At 28.2% G+C, this 19,064-nt stretch overlaps 1 protein-coding gene across 2 annotated transcripts; it reads left to right on the forward strand.

The window, feature by feature from the left end:
• The first annotated feature begins 1,829 nt into the window (after positions 1-1,829).
• Positions 1,830-10,455, forward strand: LOC111036996 (phosphatidylinositol transfer protein alpha isoform). 2 transcript variants are annotated; one of them, XM_022319338.1, is made up of 10 exons: positions 1,830-2,136; positions 2,229-2,574; positions 4,111-4,141; positions 4,291-4,454; positions 6,415-6,514; positions 7,582-7,659; positions 8,381-8,545; positions 8,644-8,765; positions 8,896-8,986; positions 9,046-10,455. In XM_022319338.1, exons 2-10 carry the CDS (start codon positions 2,558-2,560, stop codon positions 9,091-9,093), a joined length of 816 nt encoding a protein of 271 aa, XP_022175030.1. In that variant the 5' UTR covers positions 1,830-2,136; positions 2,229-2,557; the 3' UTR covers positions 9,094-10,455. The 2 variants fall into 2 exon arrangements, with proteins under 2 accessions (XP_022175030.1, XP_022175029.1); XM_022319337.1 differs by lacking the exon at positions 7,582-7,659 and adding an exon at positions 7,233-7,310 and having other exon boundaries at positions 1,836-2,136.
• Positions 10,456-19,064: the final 8,609 nt, after the last annotated feature.

Below are 19,064 nucleotides of genomic sequence, written 5' to 3' on the forward strand. Positions count from 1 at the left end.
TTAAAATCCCAGCTTTCGAAAAAAATTACAAAAATCAAAAAAAAAAATAGAAAATTTCAGTTTAATATCCACTAGGCTTTTAACAGTGAAATACGCAGTACGTATACCTATATCGACTATATTTTAGTAAGTCCATGGATTCTATAGTATAGTATAACCGGAGATCAAATAATAATTATTATTCTACGAATTTGGTGATTTGTCATTAATACAATTATTAATAAATTCAATGAGGTTATTTTTTAATTAATTTGTTTCTGCAGTAATTACTATATTCTATTTATAATATGTTTGTACTGAATTTTGGGTATGATTGTGTCCGTATGGGTAATTAATGAAGGTATTATGTATTTAGTAGGTATCTACAGTACCAATATATAGGTAACCTCCCCTTGGCGAGTGCAATAAATCTCGTCCCTGATTATAGACAATAGTAAGGTTGCATTCAACATTTCCGCCTATCAAGAAGTCACTTTGAGTTGCTTGAAGCTTCTGCTGTATTTAAAAATATTCAATCAAAACTTTTAGATTCATATGAAACATCGGTTCCAAATCAAGCGTCCAAGAAAGGCCATCAACGGGTACTATGGAACTTCTTGATCGATATACCAGCGACACGTCGTATAGGTGTATAAATACGTTAACCGTGTATATCATGTTGGTTGGTTTTTATTCTTGAAAATATTGCATATTTGGTTGCACTATTAAGTATTTAAAAAACTTATTACCTAGGACACACGCGATGATAATATTAATAAGGTAGAAACCGTTTATAATGACACCAGTTGTAACTTGTAGTAACATACTAGGTATAACGACCTAGAATTAAAGGTCCCGGCAACTCATATTTTTTATAATATGCTAATAATTGTAAACAATTCTTATGATATTCTTATTGTTATCATATGGATGAAATAACTTTATTTTTGTGAATTTAGACAAATAGCTGGCAATAGCATATATCAGCGCCGTAGACAGGATTTTTTTCGGTGGGGGGAAGGGCTTACGCCACCCCCTCCTCCATAGGTACGGTGGTAGTGTGGTACTGGCATAATATATTATATTATATAATAACCACGCAATTTAGGTAAGGTCTCTACTCTCTATTATCGGCGGTTTATAACAATAATGGGTACCTATATTTCAAATTCAAAATAAGGAAAAATTAGAACAACCATTGTCACATTAAATAGCTATTCATTTTATACTTATAAAATATCAAAAACTTTTAAAATTATAAACGAAAATACTACATTTTTCTAAAAAAAACATGTAACAAACAAAAATAACAGATTTAACACGTAGCCATGTTTACTACTAAGTGTACCTACTACTTGCCTATGCCTACTTCACTTTTTAATAATAGGCTGGAAATTGGAATAGGATAGGCATATTGCATATAGTTATAATGACTGTTATACTTGAATCACGATGATATCGAGTAATTTGTATGCAATTAAAAATTGTTATAGCAGGGGAAGCGAATGCCCTTTCACCACCTCCTTAGGGACAATCCTCAATAATACTATTGTAACGTTACACTATAATATATACTGTTTTGCAACTTCGGGTGTTACTGTTATGACTAAACGCCTATCGGTTATTATGACCTATTTTTCCTGGTCCCTTGAACGTCGTTTTAAACGAACAAACGATTTCTACAACTGTATAATATTATTATTTATCACTATCATTGACATCGTGTTAAATGTGCGGCGCACCGGCAGATGTCGCGGCACGCCCGCCGATATCGTGCAAGCACTGCAAGCCGCCGGACTGCCGGAGAAAACAGGTCTGACAATCGATTCGCGAAGGCCTCTCGCGCCGACCTACCGAATTTTTTTTTATTTTCCACGTACTCCTGGAAATCTACTTATCACCGTCGGCGGCAGTTTGGCAACGTACTGCGATATTTTTTACAATCTGTTTTCGGGTGTTGGTCTTTGCTTGGCTGTAATAATTAATAGCCCATAGTCGGCGGCGATCATATTATTTCGTCCAGCAGGCTCTGCTGCTCTCCCGCATCGGCCCGTCGAGAGACGATAATTATTTCCTGAAATCTTTTTTTGTCATTTTCATTATTGTTAAAAACGATTTGCCAAGACTTGACGCAAAAGACCCAAAACGCAGCTCGTGGTAGGTACACGCATACACCGGCCCCGGATATCGGGCCAAATTATTCAGTAATATTATCATATTTTTATAATTGTATCACGATGATTTTTAAGTTTTCAGTTTTCGTTTCGCGAAATCTCAAATCTGACGCCGTGGCGGCCGGCGGTCGACACTGAAGAACGTTTCTCCGACGGACCAGAGGGACGACGCACGCGCGCACCGCTCCGCACCACACCGCACCGCACCACTCCGCACCGCACCGCGCCGCTACGCACACACGCACGCACGGCGACACGGTAGCGCACGGAGTACGGACACACACGAGTACAACACGACACACCACACCACACACAGCCCGAGTGCCCGACAACCGTCTGTCCGCCGCAGTCGGTGTATTCGCTCGCAAACGTCTGATCGTGCCGACCGCGCCGCCGGACGAAAGATGCTCATCAAAGAGTTGTGAGTATTAAAAATTTGTCATCACGACGAGATGTTTTATTTTTTTAATGGTAGGAGACACGCGAGCGATTTCGGATCGACGGTCGATATTTTTCCAAAATCGTTTGGCTCCCCCCTTACGATCTTCGTCGTTATTTTGGCGTGATTGTCGCGTCACAAAACGCACACGCGCACGATTTCTTCCGGTTCACGGTTAACCGGTCGGGAACCCGTGTCGTAGACGTTCAAAGGCGACGAGGATTCATGATTTTATCGTTTTTATAATGGGATTACCTCGTTTACCCAATGGGTTAGGTCGTGATTTTTGTCTCATCTGACGACCCTTTCCGAACGGGGCGTTTGGACGCTTGTTCCAGACACCACCGCCTTCCACACCTTCTTAGTCACGCCACTTTTACTCCGTTTGTGCTAGGTAGATAGGTTGATAAAAACAATTTTCATCGACTGTTATCACGATTTATCGTATTTTACAACTGCAAATTGAGCGATAAGCACCACCCGTTCGTTAAATATTATCATATACCTAGGTCCCTAGATAGGTACTAAACTTTAAAATATTTGCTTTTAGAGTTATAGGTACATACTATGAGTATTTACCATAATATGTATTAAGTTATTTCCAAAATGCCTGCTAGTACTCACAGCATCATTATGCAGATTGTTTTGGTTAAATTATTTTCTGTTCCTTAAAATCATCGCAAATAATTTAAGCTATTCAAAATGTTTTTTAAATAATTGAATATTTTAAAACATTACCCACATACATTACCTACCTATGTGGCTATGTGCAAAAAAATAATGCATCTCATATTTTTGAATTGTCTTGTTAATAAAGTAAAGTGTCAACCCATACCTATTCAATAAATTTAGATTAATCAAAACAGTTGCACTATGAATTATTTTTCATTTTTAATTCAATATAGATACCAAACAAACAAAACCAGAAATGAGTAATAGTCCATGCTCAATATATTGTATTTTATGCTCGATTTTGTGTATCTGCGAAATATCATAAACAAATATGTTTTGTTTCAATCGTTGATTTATTATTTATCATTGTATGATCCATGATAAATTGATTATTCATAAAATCTCTTTATGAAAATCGTGACTAGACAATATTGCATGGTTTTTTTTTTTATTGTCATTCGAATCATTTAAGTAATTTATCTTTTGTAATTTTATTCGAATTAATTAGTGTAAATTATTTTTCAATTTCAATACTACCTACATTTATTTATAATTTAAAAATCATTAAAAAAATATATATTTTTAGTTTTTTTTTCCAATAGAAATAGGAAGTTATAATTTAGAAATGAATGTATCTATTTTTAATTAATAAGTCTTCTTAATAAAATTCATATTGAATCAATTTTAGTCCATTTTTATACTAATTACGTCAATTCAAAATTGTATTTTAAGCGCCTATTTAATGTTTACCAGTTTAAATGTTTAATGATACAATAAGTATTAGGTATATCTACTTATACCTAGGTATTGACTATTACTAATGAATATAAATGTTATTTGTTGCAGCCGTGTAGTGCTACCCTTAACAGTTGAAGAGGTTTGTACTCATATTTCTTTTCCAACAATTATTTTTACTAAAGCAAATTATTAATTATCATAAGATACACCGTATCACATTATCATTACAGTTGCCCATTTTATTTCTCCTTTATACAGTATTATTTTATGTTATATTTTTGTCTCTAGTATCAAATTGCCCAACTGTACTCTGTAGCCGAAGCCAGTAAAAACGAAACTGGTGGTGGAGAAGGTATTGAAGTGTTGAAAAATGAACCATTTACCAATTATCCCCTTTTGGGTGGAAAATATTCAGAAGGACAGTATACTTATAAAATTTATCACTTGGCCAGGTAATTATCACATTAACTTAAAATAATTAATCTAATGTATATATACGATGGACTGATGAATGATATCTTCCTGATATCATATACCATGATATTTGTACTAGACAAGCACAAATGTTGGTAAAACTAGATGGTCCGACCTATATTCTTATGTAATGTCATTTATTTTATGTATTCACGTATCTACAATATTTACAAAAAACTTGTATAAATGATTCAGGATTTTACAGATTACCTTGTCTATAAATCTATATATATGACCAGGCTAGTTTTTGAATGTTTTCAAAAATGAAACAAGTATTGTAAAGCTGGTTTATTAGCTTCACATATCAAGCTTTTGTTTAACATTGGATGTAATATGACATTGGATGACATGTTTTTGAAGGCCATTAAACTAGTATCGAGTAAAAATGTATTAAAATATTTTGTGTTATTCCAGCCTTGGTGTATTCACTGTTTCAACTTCATGTTAATAGTATTTGAATTAATAAATAAATCTAATAGTTAAAATGTATTTCAATAAATAATGAGTTAAATTAGTATTAGTGATATACAGACTAAATAAATAATAATAAAAAATTGATTTACTTAATACATAATGTAATTGTTGTAAAGAAAAACATAAACAATGCTATCAGTTTTTAATAGGTATAACTTTTTAACAATGGGAGAATTTAATTTTTAAAAAGTCAGAGAAGATTCATTGATTGAATTTTGAACACTCAGGTTGTTTTATATTAAGTATGAAGGCAACAGTAGATCTTAAAACCTCATTTGCTAACATTTCTTTAAAGCTGATTTAATAAAATTATTGAACCTTGACCTATATTATCAACTATCTTACTTTCTATGAAAAGCCTACAATTAATTTCTGAAACCATGTGATTTAATTTGTTTCTGTTTTAAATATATTTATGATGGCTAATTTTTGATTTAAATTAATAAGATAGGGTTACATTAATTTCATTGCACAAATTATAAGTTTACAGATTTAATTTTTTATGTAATACTATAATTATTTATGAACACTTATCACAGTAAATTAGTATTTGTAAATAAGTTGTGAATATTTAGATTTTTAAAGATTATTTTTGATGTTTTTTAAATGAATGCTTATGTTCAAAACATTTCTGGTTCGTTGTATCTTTTTCATGTTCTTGATATACGATTAATTAATAATAACATTTCATAACAATTAAATATTTAATTATTACTAATAATAAAAATGTTGTAATTTGGTGCATTATTATCTTGTTGTAAAATTATATTAATTTTACTTGGCTGTCCAATTTTGGGGCTGTACTACTTACTATCAATTAATAACATGCCCAACAGGTTTTGAAGAAGGTCATTTTCTACAAATATTTTATTGATGACTATTATAGAAAACTTTTTCTTCCTGGTTCCTAAATACCGTTTTGAGTTTTAATATCTAACATAAAAATACCTATTCTACCACTAAATAATCATAAAATATTAGTCATTAAACCTAACTAATAAAATATAACTAAACATTAAATGAATTATGTGAATATATTTATAACTTTTAAGTTCAGTAACTTAAAATGTAATTTTATGAAATTGTCAATTTTTAGAAGGCCAGATTAACTAAAATACATAAAATTATGAATTTTCAAATGTTAATCAAATTAAATTAAAAAGTAAATTAAGTTTGAATTAACAATAAGTCTACCACTCTACCTATACTATATGTATGTATTATAATTATAAACAAGGAAACATATTTTGCTCAATATTTTTAAGTAGAATAATTAGTTGTATATGATTTTAAAATTTGTAAAAATAAGTGCATATTTATATTATTTATGTCTTATAAATCTTTAAGATTACCAATTTTACTTTATAATTTTACATAATAATGGTTGTTAATTTCTAAATTTAAAATAAGTTAAATTAATATCAAGATATTTCCAATTTTGCTCAATATTTTATTATGTTTCAGCAAAGTACCTGGAATGATAAAACTTTTGGCCCCTAAAGGAGCATTAGAAGTTCACGAAGAAGCATGGAATGCTTACCCTTACTGCCGAACCGTAATTACAGTAAGTAACTGTTATAACTATTAACTAACTTACATGCATAATATCTTTATTAATTGTTCAGTAAATATATTATATTGGATAGTTAAAATCTGTTAATTTCCGTTTATAATTTTTAATTATTTATACTATTGTCTGTTTCCTTAAAAACAAAGTCAGACAAAAATTATGAAATTCTATGATTATTTTGGTGGCAGCATATTATATCCAATAGGTACTATTAATAAATTGTTATGTACACTTTTGTTAAGTTATTAACAAAGATTAATTTGTTATGCTACTTCTTTGTAACATAACATGGTGTGCTTATTCAAGAATTCTCAAGAGTTAGGCAGTTAATAAATAATATTTTATATCAATTAATTGATTTATTTAGTTTAGGTCTATATATCATATTAGATGTATGGATATTTCAATTTCTATACTACAAATTACTTAATTAATATTGATTATAGTGAACTGTAAACTATTTTATATTATGTCTAAATTAGTTGTTATCTGTATACCACATTGAAAATGGTCTTATAAAATGTTTACATTTTATTATTAGAATTTTTTAAATTATAGTTGTTGTTTTTATGTGCACAATAACTTATAGTAAAAAAGTTAATTGTTAGTTTTCTGTATGTATGGGATCTTTTTGATATTTCTCGTTCAACCGTCCATTTCAGCATTTGTTGAATATCCAATGTGTAATTTAAAAGTAATATTATTTTTATAGAACCCAAACTATATGAAAGAAAAATTTATGATAACTATAGAATCATTTCATTATGCTGATCGAGGAACCCAAAATAATGTAAGTGAAAGAAATGAGGTTGCTGAGATTATAGCTATAATGCTCGCTATAATATATGCAAAGGGATTTTTGTTTTACATGTCAACTTATGGGTGCTGATTTCTTTTCTTCTTGCTTGGAAACATTATTACTGACCAAAATAATCCATTACATAATTTTCCAATGTTTGATAATAATCCAATTAATATACATAACATTTGCCGTAATATATATGTTTAATTAAAATGTATTATAATTGCTTTTTGTTTGGTGGTTTTGCTTGTACGTTCAGAATCCAAATTATATGAAAGAAAATTTCAGTATAGTCATTGAGTCGTATCATATTGCTGATAGAGGTACACAAGAAAACGTAAGTGATGTGGTCCTTAAAATGTATTGACACATAATACAAAATACTGTTATATTTACGACCCCAGAAATCTACACTGTTGTAAAATGCTTAAACACTGTTTTATTATTTTAATTTGAAATTGGATCTTGTATTGTCATTCAGCAATTATTATTTATATTTCTGCTAATGCATATCACTTATCTATAGCTCTGTTTAACATATAATACATTTTTATTTTATGTTTTAAATTTTATTATTATGCTTGATTTAACAAAATTTGGTTAAAGTCTCAATTTTAAAACACTAATACTATGTATAATATACACAAACAATTTTTTACTACAGCACATTTTACTTTTTATAAACCTTAAAACTATTTTACCTGATCACTAGTTTGAATAAATAATATGAACACTTAGTATAAAATAAAAATTTCCTGACTATAAATTGCTTGAGTATTAATGTTATCTAATCATAAAGGTGTATTAGATTATACTAATACATTAACACTATTACTTCTAGTTTTTCATAATAATTAATTTTCGAGACTATTTAATTAATAATTACTAATTTGCATGATGTGACATTCTCAATCCTAACATTATAATACTATAGCGTTATACATGTTGTTCGTTGTTATTAGTTTTTATGCTATTCAGCTTATTAGATAGTTAATTGCATTTCTCATTTGCCATTTTAATTAATTATTATTTCTAACACTAATTTATTATTAAAATAGGTTCATGAATTATCTCCTGAAAAACTAAAACAGAGAGAGGTACAAATAATTGATATTGGTAATGATTCAATTTCATCTTCAGATTACAAAGAAGATGAAGATCCTAAAAAATTTAAAAGTCAAAAATGTGGACGAGGTCCTCTCCAAGGAAATTGGATTGAAACAGTATGATTATTTATTGTTATTGTTGCATTATGAGCTTTTTTTATAACCAAACTTAAATACAATGTACTCTACTCAACTTCTGTTGTTTACTGTTTTAGGCAAGCCCAGTTATGACTTGCTATAAATTGGTATCTGCAGACTTCAAATGGTTTGGGCTGCAGAACCGAGTAGAAAACTTAATTCAAAAGTCAGAACGTCGTCTGTTCACTAACTTCCATAGGTATGTTGACTACAATATGTTACTTAATAATTTTCAAATATTATAAATGTTTGCTATACTAATGTAGTAATGTACCTTATTCAATTTTAATCAACGGTTTTAATAAACTTTAAACAATTTTACTTTACAGACAAGTATTTTGTTGGATGGATCGTTGGCATGGACTAACGTTGCAAGATATTCGTGAAATTGAAGAAAAAACTCGAGAAGTATTAGACAAGGTACGGTCACTTACAAGTAAATAGTTAAAAACATTATTAATTTGACATTTTAATTGCAGCAACGGAATGAAGGAACTGTTAGAGGGATGAAAGCAGATGCTGATTAAACATTTTTGAAAGCTAAATAATCCAATCCAAATGCCTGAAATTGTCTTGAAAATGAAGCCATATTTATTCTAACACCAACCAAATTGAATAAAAACAATATAATACCAGATCTAGAATTTTTATCACTTAGTCTAATTTTAACTCAAATTTTACAAATTATATTATACATTTTATTCTAAAACAACGTTCTTACTATAAATATATTCAAAAATTGTCAGTATTTCTTAGGGAAATTAGTTCGTTTTAAAAATACTGCTGTAATAGGTACTTACCAACATTTATTTTTAAAATTGATTATTACATTTGATAATTTATTGATTTATAGAAAGCCAAGTCATTCCACTTTCTATTTATTTTGTTATCTGTTCTTCCTCTTGTGTTTTTACTTAATAATTGGTATATGGATTCACAATGTTTATGAGTATTCATGGTGATTGTATACAAGTAATCATAGTCAAAATCGGTTTTTTAGTTATCAAAATGAATATTAATCATCTTAACAAATGTACATTTGTTTTTTTAAAAAAAATGTTGCAAAATTCGGTGATTTAAATTTAAATTAGGTTTTAATTTTATGGTTACCATGTTTAAAAATATATTTAAGCAATACACATGTCTGTGTACAAACAATATTGTAATACCCATTTCGATATTTAAAATTTTCAATATTAATAGTTAATTCACTAAAATGTTTAGAAAAGTTGACAATAATAGCATTACATAAATGCGTTAATTTGAAAATGTATTAAATAATAATTGTTGAACATTAGTTAGACTAGTGAATTTCCATGTCATTGAAGTACATATTGCAGTGATGTAGCGTGTATAGGTACTGATTTTATTGATAGTGCAAACTGGATTTGTACATATTTTACTATTCGTTGGCAATAGTATGTAATGAATAGTCTTTTCCCCAATTGGAAATTAACTTTAGTAACTAGTGTAAAATAAAAATCGTTAAAATTTTTTATCTGAGAATACTCGTAATACATTATTTTGACACGTTATTTATTTCACCAAGTATTACCAAAATGTATTACAAGTAAATTTCAGTTGTATATTGTATAATTATTCATAATAGTTTCTCTATATTGTAATATTACCGTTTAAGTTGCATTTATATGTCTTTGTATTCACAATTTTGATAGACGTGAAGTTTGCATATAATATATTAATTTGTTTTTCTTGCAAAGTAACCGTATCTCATAAATTATAAATGTAAATAGCCATTAATAAAATGTGAGTTGCTTATGAGTTATGACACATTTTATTGATAGTAAATTTGGAAACAAAAAATTATTTCTATGACCATTTTCTATAGGACTGTGTAGTTCATTCAATATATTATTATTAAACACTGTTGTTGATCGTTTTAAAGTCTAAATTTGTTCAAATTTCTATTTGAAATCTGTGAAAATGTAAAATATATATTATATCTTGAATAATTATATGAATATTAAACATACAAATATTATATTAAATCAAAAGTTTTCAATTTAAATATATATACACACAGAAACACACACATTAATAATTTATACATTGATTACCTTATTATTACATTATAATATGTTTTTAAAGTGTTTTACATTTCATTACATATATAGATAACATGTTATATATACATTGTAATAGCTTATATTTTTAAAACTTTAAATTAAAAATTAATTTGTCAGACAAACTATTATATAATAATAATATGTCATCGTTGACACAAAAAACCTCCGATGTGCTAAAATCCCATTTTTGAGGACTCATGAGAAAATTCAATAAACACATTAAAAAAAACTGTCTATGATCTCCAGAAACAAATGTTAAAGCTGGATATATCAAATCTTATGTTGAAAAAAAAATTGAATATTTTTGGAATCATAAAATTGTCAATATTTTGCTGCATTAGATGTTTTTCTTAGGTTCTTACATAGGAGGCTTTTTGAATGATAATTGATGCCATATTATAAATGTGTTTAATCATAGAAGGTATATCATAAACAATTAGTTATAGGCACAGACATGTATAATGTATGTGATAATAGGTAACACTTAGGAAGTTTTGTTTATTATTTTTTATTAAATGGGTACAATGAAGATAGGTGAATAGAAAGTATTATTAACTTATAGCTAATTTTTTTCTGAATTTTTTGACACCAAAACTACATAATCGTAAATTTGGCACATTGAAGGTTTTCTTGTGTGAAAGTTGATATTATATATTTATGCAGTGTATTGATTTAGTTCCTTGATTAATAATGAACGGCATATATAAGAGATCATTTTTAAAAACCAGTTAAATTGTTAACAACTAATAACTATTATAAATTTTGTATTGATTGCATAAAATATAATGTTATTATTACTAATATTTTGATCAAAAAAGAATGAACTACAATTATTATAATATTTTAAGTTAGGATAATATACTTAACGTTTATTATAACTTAAAAGTGTGTTCTACGGTTATATTTGTTAGACATTATTAGATAACTCGTTACAGTGTTATAGGCAATAAAAATTGGTTATTTAAATATTTAAACTGTGCTGTGTTAGTTTAAATACAAGATCAAAAATTATTATATATAAACCTGTATAACTGTAGTAGCATACCTAATTCAAACATTGTTGAATTTTGTTTCGGGCTTCAAGAAAATAACCCTTTGCATTATAGTTATTGGGAGTTCGTTGTTTTTTACTAAACATTTTGCATTGTAAGTGTGAATAATTTATTTTTTTGTATCTTGTTCTTGTAGCTTTTAAATTTTATTTCAATGATTAATGATTCCATACGAAAAACGATTCTAAACGTAGACAGTGTGACTGACTATAATGCGACTAAGTAGTAAGTAGGTATATTTTATGATATACCTATGCATTATATTTGTACCACGAATTAAGATATACATTATAACTTTTAAGGTAGTATATCTTAATTTGTGATTTATTCTTACCTATTGATATTATAGTAATACGCGAACGCGGTAGGTTGAAATTTGAACTAGGCCAATTTTTCAAAAAACGATTATAGGTTTTGAAATTTCCATGACTAAATTTTTTATCCATTTAACCATTCTTAATTTAATGAAACATTTATATTTTTCAGAAAATGTACTGATTTTAATTTCATATTGGCATTCTTGATGTATATCTAACAAATGTTACTAATTAATATCTGACATTAATTTGCAAAAAAAACTAAATTATGAAATAAACCCTTTTAATGATTCATGTAAGCGTTGAGTTTTTGACCGCGTCAAAAAAAGTTATACCGACATTAAGGTATAGAAAAACAATTAATGATGCCTACTCGTATAAATAGTTAAAAATATTTTGAAAAGTATACCATTCACAGAAATTATTAATACCAATAATACCTACAAACATTTAAATTAAAATATCCAGCATCTTCAATTATTAGTTTTTGATATGCAACAAAATAAGAAAATCGATTTTTCATTTATTAATTTAAGTTCTGGGAATTTATTTTTACACCCTGAAGTACCAACAAGAATACCCTATAGTACCTGAAAAGATTCTGAAATCAAACATCTAAGCATTTTTCTATAATAATAGGTGTCTCCATACAAAAAAAATGAACTAACATTAGGTGCCGTAAAATCAATAAACCTACCGGATATTGGGCCAGAAAATAAATCGATATTTTTAAAGTGGGTCCGGAGATTGGGCCATACCTACATGTATAACACAAAAATGTACAAATATACAACGTTTATCAACTAATTACCTATTCTTATTTTTTTCTAATAGGTATACATATAAATTCTTTTTTTTATCTTCATCAATTTTACCTACCTAGTACCTCAATATTTTATCTTTTTATAATAACTAATTATTTTTAAAATTTATATCATTTACTGCCTTACTGGTATAATTTTATCACAATCTTATGTGTATTAATATTGAATATGTATATTGTCCCTTTTGGCAACCTGACTAATAAAGTTGTTATATATATAATATATATATATTACCGAATACCGAACCACATAATATAATACTAAATGTGGATCGTATAGTTTGCAATCAACGATCGCAGTGTTCTATAATATTTGTAAATTACGCTTTTAGATATTTTTATCCATTTCATTTGATGGTCAGCCCTTGCTAATTCTATACCGTTTCATTACCTTTTGATATAGCACTCTGTACATTTCATGTAGGATTTCGTATGCACTGCAGGTATTCTAGTTACTTAAACATGGCATATTAATTTAATAGTGGCCCGCAATTACCGGATACCATAATAACAAATCGTTGAAAATAGTGGTCCAATTATCTTGACATTTTTTAAAAAAGGTTAATTGTGGCCCAATTCCCTGGCGTCAGACAAGGTTCTGTATCGTTTTTCGCTTACAATGTTGTATCACATAACCACATGCCCACATAGGATTGAATTCAAATTGAACATGTGCATTACAGACTACAGTGACCCTACCGCCACCTAAACTGTACAGTAGAGTGACAGGGGACCTATCGATTCCACCTACTACCAATTTTTACCTCAAAATGTAAATGTTAAAATAATAATAAAATATCTACAAAGTAATTCAACAGTTTTACTGATCATTTAAATAATTTAAATAAAATAAATAATCAATGTAAAAAAAATACAATCGAATTACTTGTATAAATTGCCAAATTAGTTTTGCACCAGAACGAATAGATTCTTCAAAATCGGTCACAATTTAAATGTATCTTTGTTTTTAAAAAAGTAAATGCTAATACATATGTATTTATTGTTTTGTTAGTTAATAAAAAAAAATAATGGAACATAATGCTCATTCACTTATATTTATATGGATTGTAAAAAGTTGGTAAAAAAAACATGAAGAAATTGTACTATTAACAAATATCATATTGGACAAGATTAGAGCCTTCAGATTATTATTTGTAGAAAAACACACTATTCAAAAACAACATTATTCATAGCTTCAGACACTTCGACTAGATTTTTTGGAAGTGAAGGGGTACATGTTTTTACTTTTTCGATGTCTAAATACGTTGTTTAAAATTGTCAACATAGGTAGTCATTTTCAATGATATTTTCAGTTAATAATTTTTGAAGAGCTTTGGGTGAAATCAGTAAGTTCTCTTTTGAGTTGATTTTAAAAGAGGTTTTTTTTAAACGACACCAGTACAAGTCGAGACCTAATAGATTAATGAATTTGTGCAAATCACAATATTATGATTTATGAGTCGTCTACGCACGGCATTACGCATCTACACGTTACATTAAATCATCAGTTAGCAAATAACAAGTCAATATTTCAGATATCTATAAAACTATAATTTTTATATAGTGTTTTCATTTAATATAATATTTATAATATAGCTATGAAAGTAAAACCAAACCAAAATTTTTGTAAGGGAAGATTATTTCTCAGTGGCGGAATCGATGTACATTATTCCCTAATAAAAAAAGGTCTGGCGAAATCAATGAAACCCCAAAGCGGTAAATGCCCACTTGCCCAAATTTGTTTTATTATCTATTTAAAAATTTTAACAAAATTTACCTACCTACCGTATCATATTAATCGTTGATGTTTTTAAAAATATATTATATTAGGTATATTTGAACGATTTTTTTTTTCAGAAAGTTACACATGCAATACTACTTTGTATAATACACTACATAGCAATATATTATATTGGATCGTTGACACAATATATTATAACTACGCATATTATAATTAATCGGTTTTTTTCTTGGACGAAATCCATCTTATAATAATTGTCATAAAATTATGGTTTAGTAGTCACTAAATAGTAGTAAATACCGTATTTTAAATGTACTGCCCCGCTAAGAAAAAATGCCTAAATTCTAAAAAAAAAATTAAAATTAAATAATACTATACAATATATTTTACACATTTTTCTTAAGTGAAAATACCGTCTCTGTGGTTATTTATCCAGACATTAATTGTCCTTGTAATAAAACTGCAATATTGCCGCAATCGCTTAAACTAGCAAAAACGTCGTAGTCACAGTTTGCTAAGAAAAATTGTCGCATGTCAAAATTCATATACTGCGGTTTCACTTAGGTTCTCTGCAGTTAGGTACTCATAATCTATATTTGCTATGATTTGCTATATTTACATTGTTGCTTAGGAAACTGATCGACATTACCTATGCCGTATCGCCTATATCTCATAATTTAATTTTAAATTACTGATACTGTTTGGGAATTCGCTGTCATACACTGCTACCCTACATGCATAATATATTTGGTTCAGTTCTTCATAATATTTTATTGCGAATATAATATGAAGTTTTAGTTTTAATTTTTGCTAATTTTGAAAATGAGTACCTACACTACTCGCTTACGAAATAAACTTCATAATAATGATAGGTACCTACTTCATTATTACGGCATTTTTGCTAACTAAACAATTGTAAATAATCAATAGCATACATACTTAATAAGATCTCAAAATCAGAATATCTCGGTGAAATAAAATTGAACAGTTCCGTGGCATTTATCAGGTACTTATATATTCCAAAACTAAATTATGTATTTTACTTAGAAAAATATTATATTTATGAAAAAATAACTACCAATAATTACGAAATATAAAAATTAATTTTACTCAAAATTACACGAAGGAAACTTAATGTGTTCTTCCTTAGCAAGTCAGAGTACATCCTACTAAGCACTTAACAGATGATTGAATGTTGTATCATTTATTTTATTTCATATAATTTTTCTGCACCAACTGCATAGTTATTAGCTGGTTTTTACTGTGGGGGAGGGCACAGTTACTTCGGAAGACGTTTATGTGTGGCAAGGATTTGGCACTAGAACCGGGGTGGTCACCCATCTGGGAACTAGTGATACCGGCTGGCGTTGGCACTCAGAACACTTTTGTGACTGAAGCTAAACACCAAGCTACACCAAGCCACTGTTTATTATTGTATGTTGTTTTCTGAGTTTCTGACTGTAGAGTTTATATTATACACATAGTAGTTGGAAAACGCTTAACTTTATATTTAAATATTATATTGTTAACGATCATATTATACTATAAAATAATTGGCGATCATACTACAAATGTAAATATTATTTTGTAGAAAATCTTTCAAGCTTAAGAGTTATGATGGACACATTTTTAAAAGAAGGAATCGTGAGTATTTATTTGGCTGCGACCACCGAAAAGTATTTTAGTAACACATAATAACTTCAAAATATTTAAACACATCCGAGTCAAATGTTAAGTATGCTGTATTATAATTGTTTTCAAACGATTAAACAGTTAAAATGCGATTTACCATCTATATATTTTTTTAAATAATATTATTTGAATTTAATTGCAACAGTAGCCACAGATGGCACATTTAATAACATGATATTTTTGGATTATCAATATTGCGGCACCCCCTACAAGTTAATCTTGTATACAGGTGGAGCAATCCTTTCTAAATTTCAACATCATATGAATATAAACTATAAGTCTATAAGGTATCAAATAACAGATATGAATTAAAATACATTCATCGCTTTGCTCGGAATCTAAAATAGGTAAGTAAAAATATCTAACATAACAATGTTTGAAGGATCTTAAATTATGAAAATTATTAATTTTAATACTTAATATTTGATATAAACTTATACCTTTTATAAAATACTTTTTTATAATTTGGCATGCGTGTGTTTATATTTTGTTTGTATCTTGTGTTATGCTCATGGTCTATTAAAGCCTATAAAGAAACAATAAACGTTTATACTAAAAGTTCAATTATTAATGCAAATCAATTTAAAATCATTCACATTAAATTGTTTATGAATAAGTCTATAAGGTAGTACCTACTAAGTGCCTAAGAACTGTACTCGATATATGGATATCCATGAGTAGATTTAATAAATACCTATTTAATAATACAATTTATAATAATATATAACAACAAGTCTAGAAAAACGATTATTAAAGGTTCCTCACTTCTTCTCCAAATATATCCGCCGACTATACCACCCAAGACTGTAAGAGTAAACTTGTTACTTGTGAGAGTAAATTGTTTGTACCAAAGAGAAATGAGGTAACTAGAGAGGTGGACACCAAGATACGCAGTGTGATCACGATTTAAGGTAACTCTAAATATTTCGGCCTGATATTAATTTGGGGAGGGGCTTAGAGGTACTAAAATACATATTTGGTGAGATTTTCAAATTTTTTATACTCACGGCGAGCGTATGCACAGTGCAAAATGTATTTTTCTTAAAGGTAACACCTATTTTCAGCACATTATTTAGATTGACCTCATTTTTCCATGTCAATTTGACTCTTAATACTTGGCTCTAAGTTCAAAATTGAATGAATGACAGCCATTATTTCATTTTGAAAAAAAAAAATGTTCAATTTATTAATTTTAGGTTCATGTATATATGTATTTTTTTCATGAAATACTATAATTTCTATGCAAACATTTTCAGTTCCTTCAGGAAAATTACGTTTTTAATTTTTATTATCAATTTCCGGACATCAAATTATGAATAAAAATGTTAAATATTTAAATACTATGTACATTTTTGGCTGTGTTTATTTTACTGCACTAATAAGTAATAACAAATAACAATATTAAATACTATGATAATTATCCTAATAATAATAATAGAAGTAGTATTTATAATATGGATAAACTTAAATGTGTACTAAATTTGTTGTATGTGATATTTTTGTGTTTGGTCAACTACATTATAATTACAATTTAAGTTATTTTTACTGTGGAATCTTATTTCATACTTCATTGTGTCTTATATTGTTATGATAATCATATAATGTTATTAGGTAATTATTTTAATGTTATGATAAAAATTATATTGATTTTATATCTCAGATCTATATTCCTCAGCTCAGTCCGTGATGGTTTATTATAAGTGTGTCTAATATGTACTCCTATAATATTAGTTATTAGTTATTACTTATTATCAATACTAATCAGGTGGTCAGTATATATTTTCTTTTTTATTAAAGCATTACTTATAAAGGCGTACATATAAAATCTATAGTGATACGCCTACCTGTAAATAAATTATTATAATACCAATGTGTATGCGTTCGCGTCATATAACATTTTGTTTTTTTGTAATAAAGGTACCTGCAGGAAATTCTATCACTTTATTTTCCGTTGATGTAATAATACGAACCGGAATGAGGATGTTTTGCGGTTAACTAGATATACAGCACACGGCTGCTATATATACTGCACATATAGGTAGTAGCCTCGAAGTACTGGGTGTTGACACAAAAACTATCCAGATCAATATTACGCCGCACCACCGTACAGTAAATTGTTCACAGTTTATATGATATTATAATCCACTCGGTTTTCCACACGAAGAAATATTATCAAATACTGTGCGCCGGTTATAAAAGCATAAAAATAATGCATTACATTATAAAGGTACCTACTTAAAAGTACACCTGCCTATGTACAAAATCGACTCTTTTAAAGGTAATCACTGCCCATTTTATCGAAAAGTATCATAACGTCTTTAGAAATATATTATTTTCACAGAACGAAATAGTTGAGAAAAAATTATATTAATGGTGGGCCGACATTTTGTGACGTACCTCAATAGCTCAAATGCACTTCATTCGGCTAATATATTATATTAACTTTAAATACTATACACATTATAATTAAATAATGACTCGTTAGGAAATTGGATTTTTATGTCCGTAAAGAACTCTCAGAAGAATATTTTATTTTGGAATATAAAATTAAAAATGTGTGCATATAATTGAAATCATTTTTTCAAGACGTTTTGTACAAGTTTAAAGTTGGGAAAAAAAAATATTCCCAAAAACAATAATTCTAATTTTCGAGATAATGAGTGTTAGGACTTTTAATTTAGATGAGCAAGAATCACCCAGCACCCCGTCAATTATAAATTTAATACCTATATAACTTGTTAAGTATTTGATTTCCGGTATTTGATTGCATACTCAGTAGGTAAGTG

The sequence above is a fragment of the Myzus persicae genome, unplaced genomic scaffold, assembly GCF_001856785.1.
Source record: "Myzus persicae strain clone G006 unplaced genomic scaffold, MPER_G0061.0, whole genome shotgun sequence".
In the NCBI taxonomy this organism is placed as follows: Eukaryota; Metazoa; Arthropoda; class Insecta; order Hemiptera; family Aphididae; genus Myzus; species Myzus persicae.

Bases quoted from the DNA above. Each gene is read 5' to 3' on its own strand.
- LOC111036996 (XM_022319338.1), top strand. The intron at 7,660-8,380 runs GTAAGTGATGTG...TTATTAAAATAG, and splicing joins ATAGAGGTACACAAGAAAAC to GTTCATGAATTATCTCCTGA. The intron at 8,766-8,895 runs GTATGTTGACTA...TTTACTTTACAG, and splicing joins CTGTTCACTAACTTCCATAG to ACAAGTATTTTGTTGGATGG.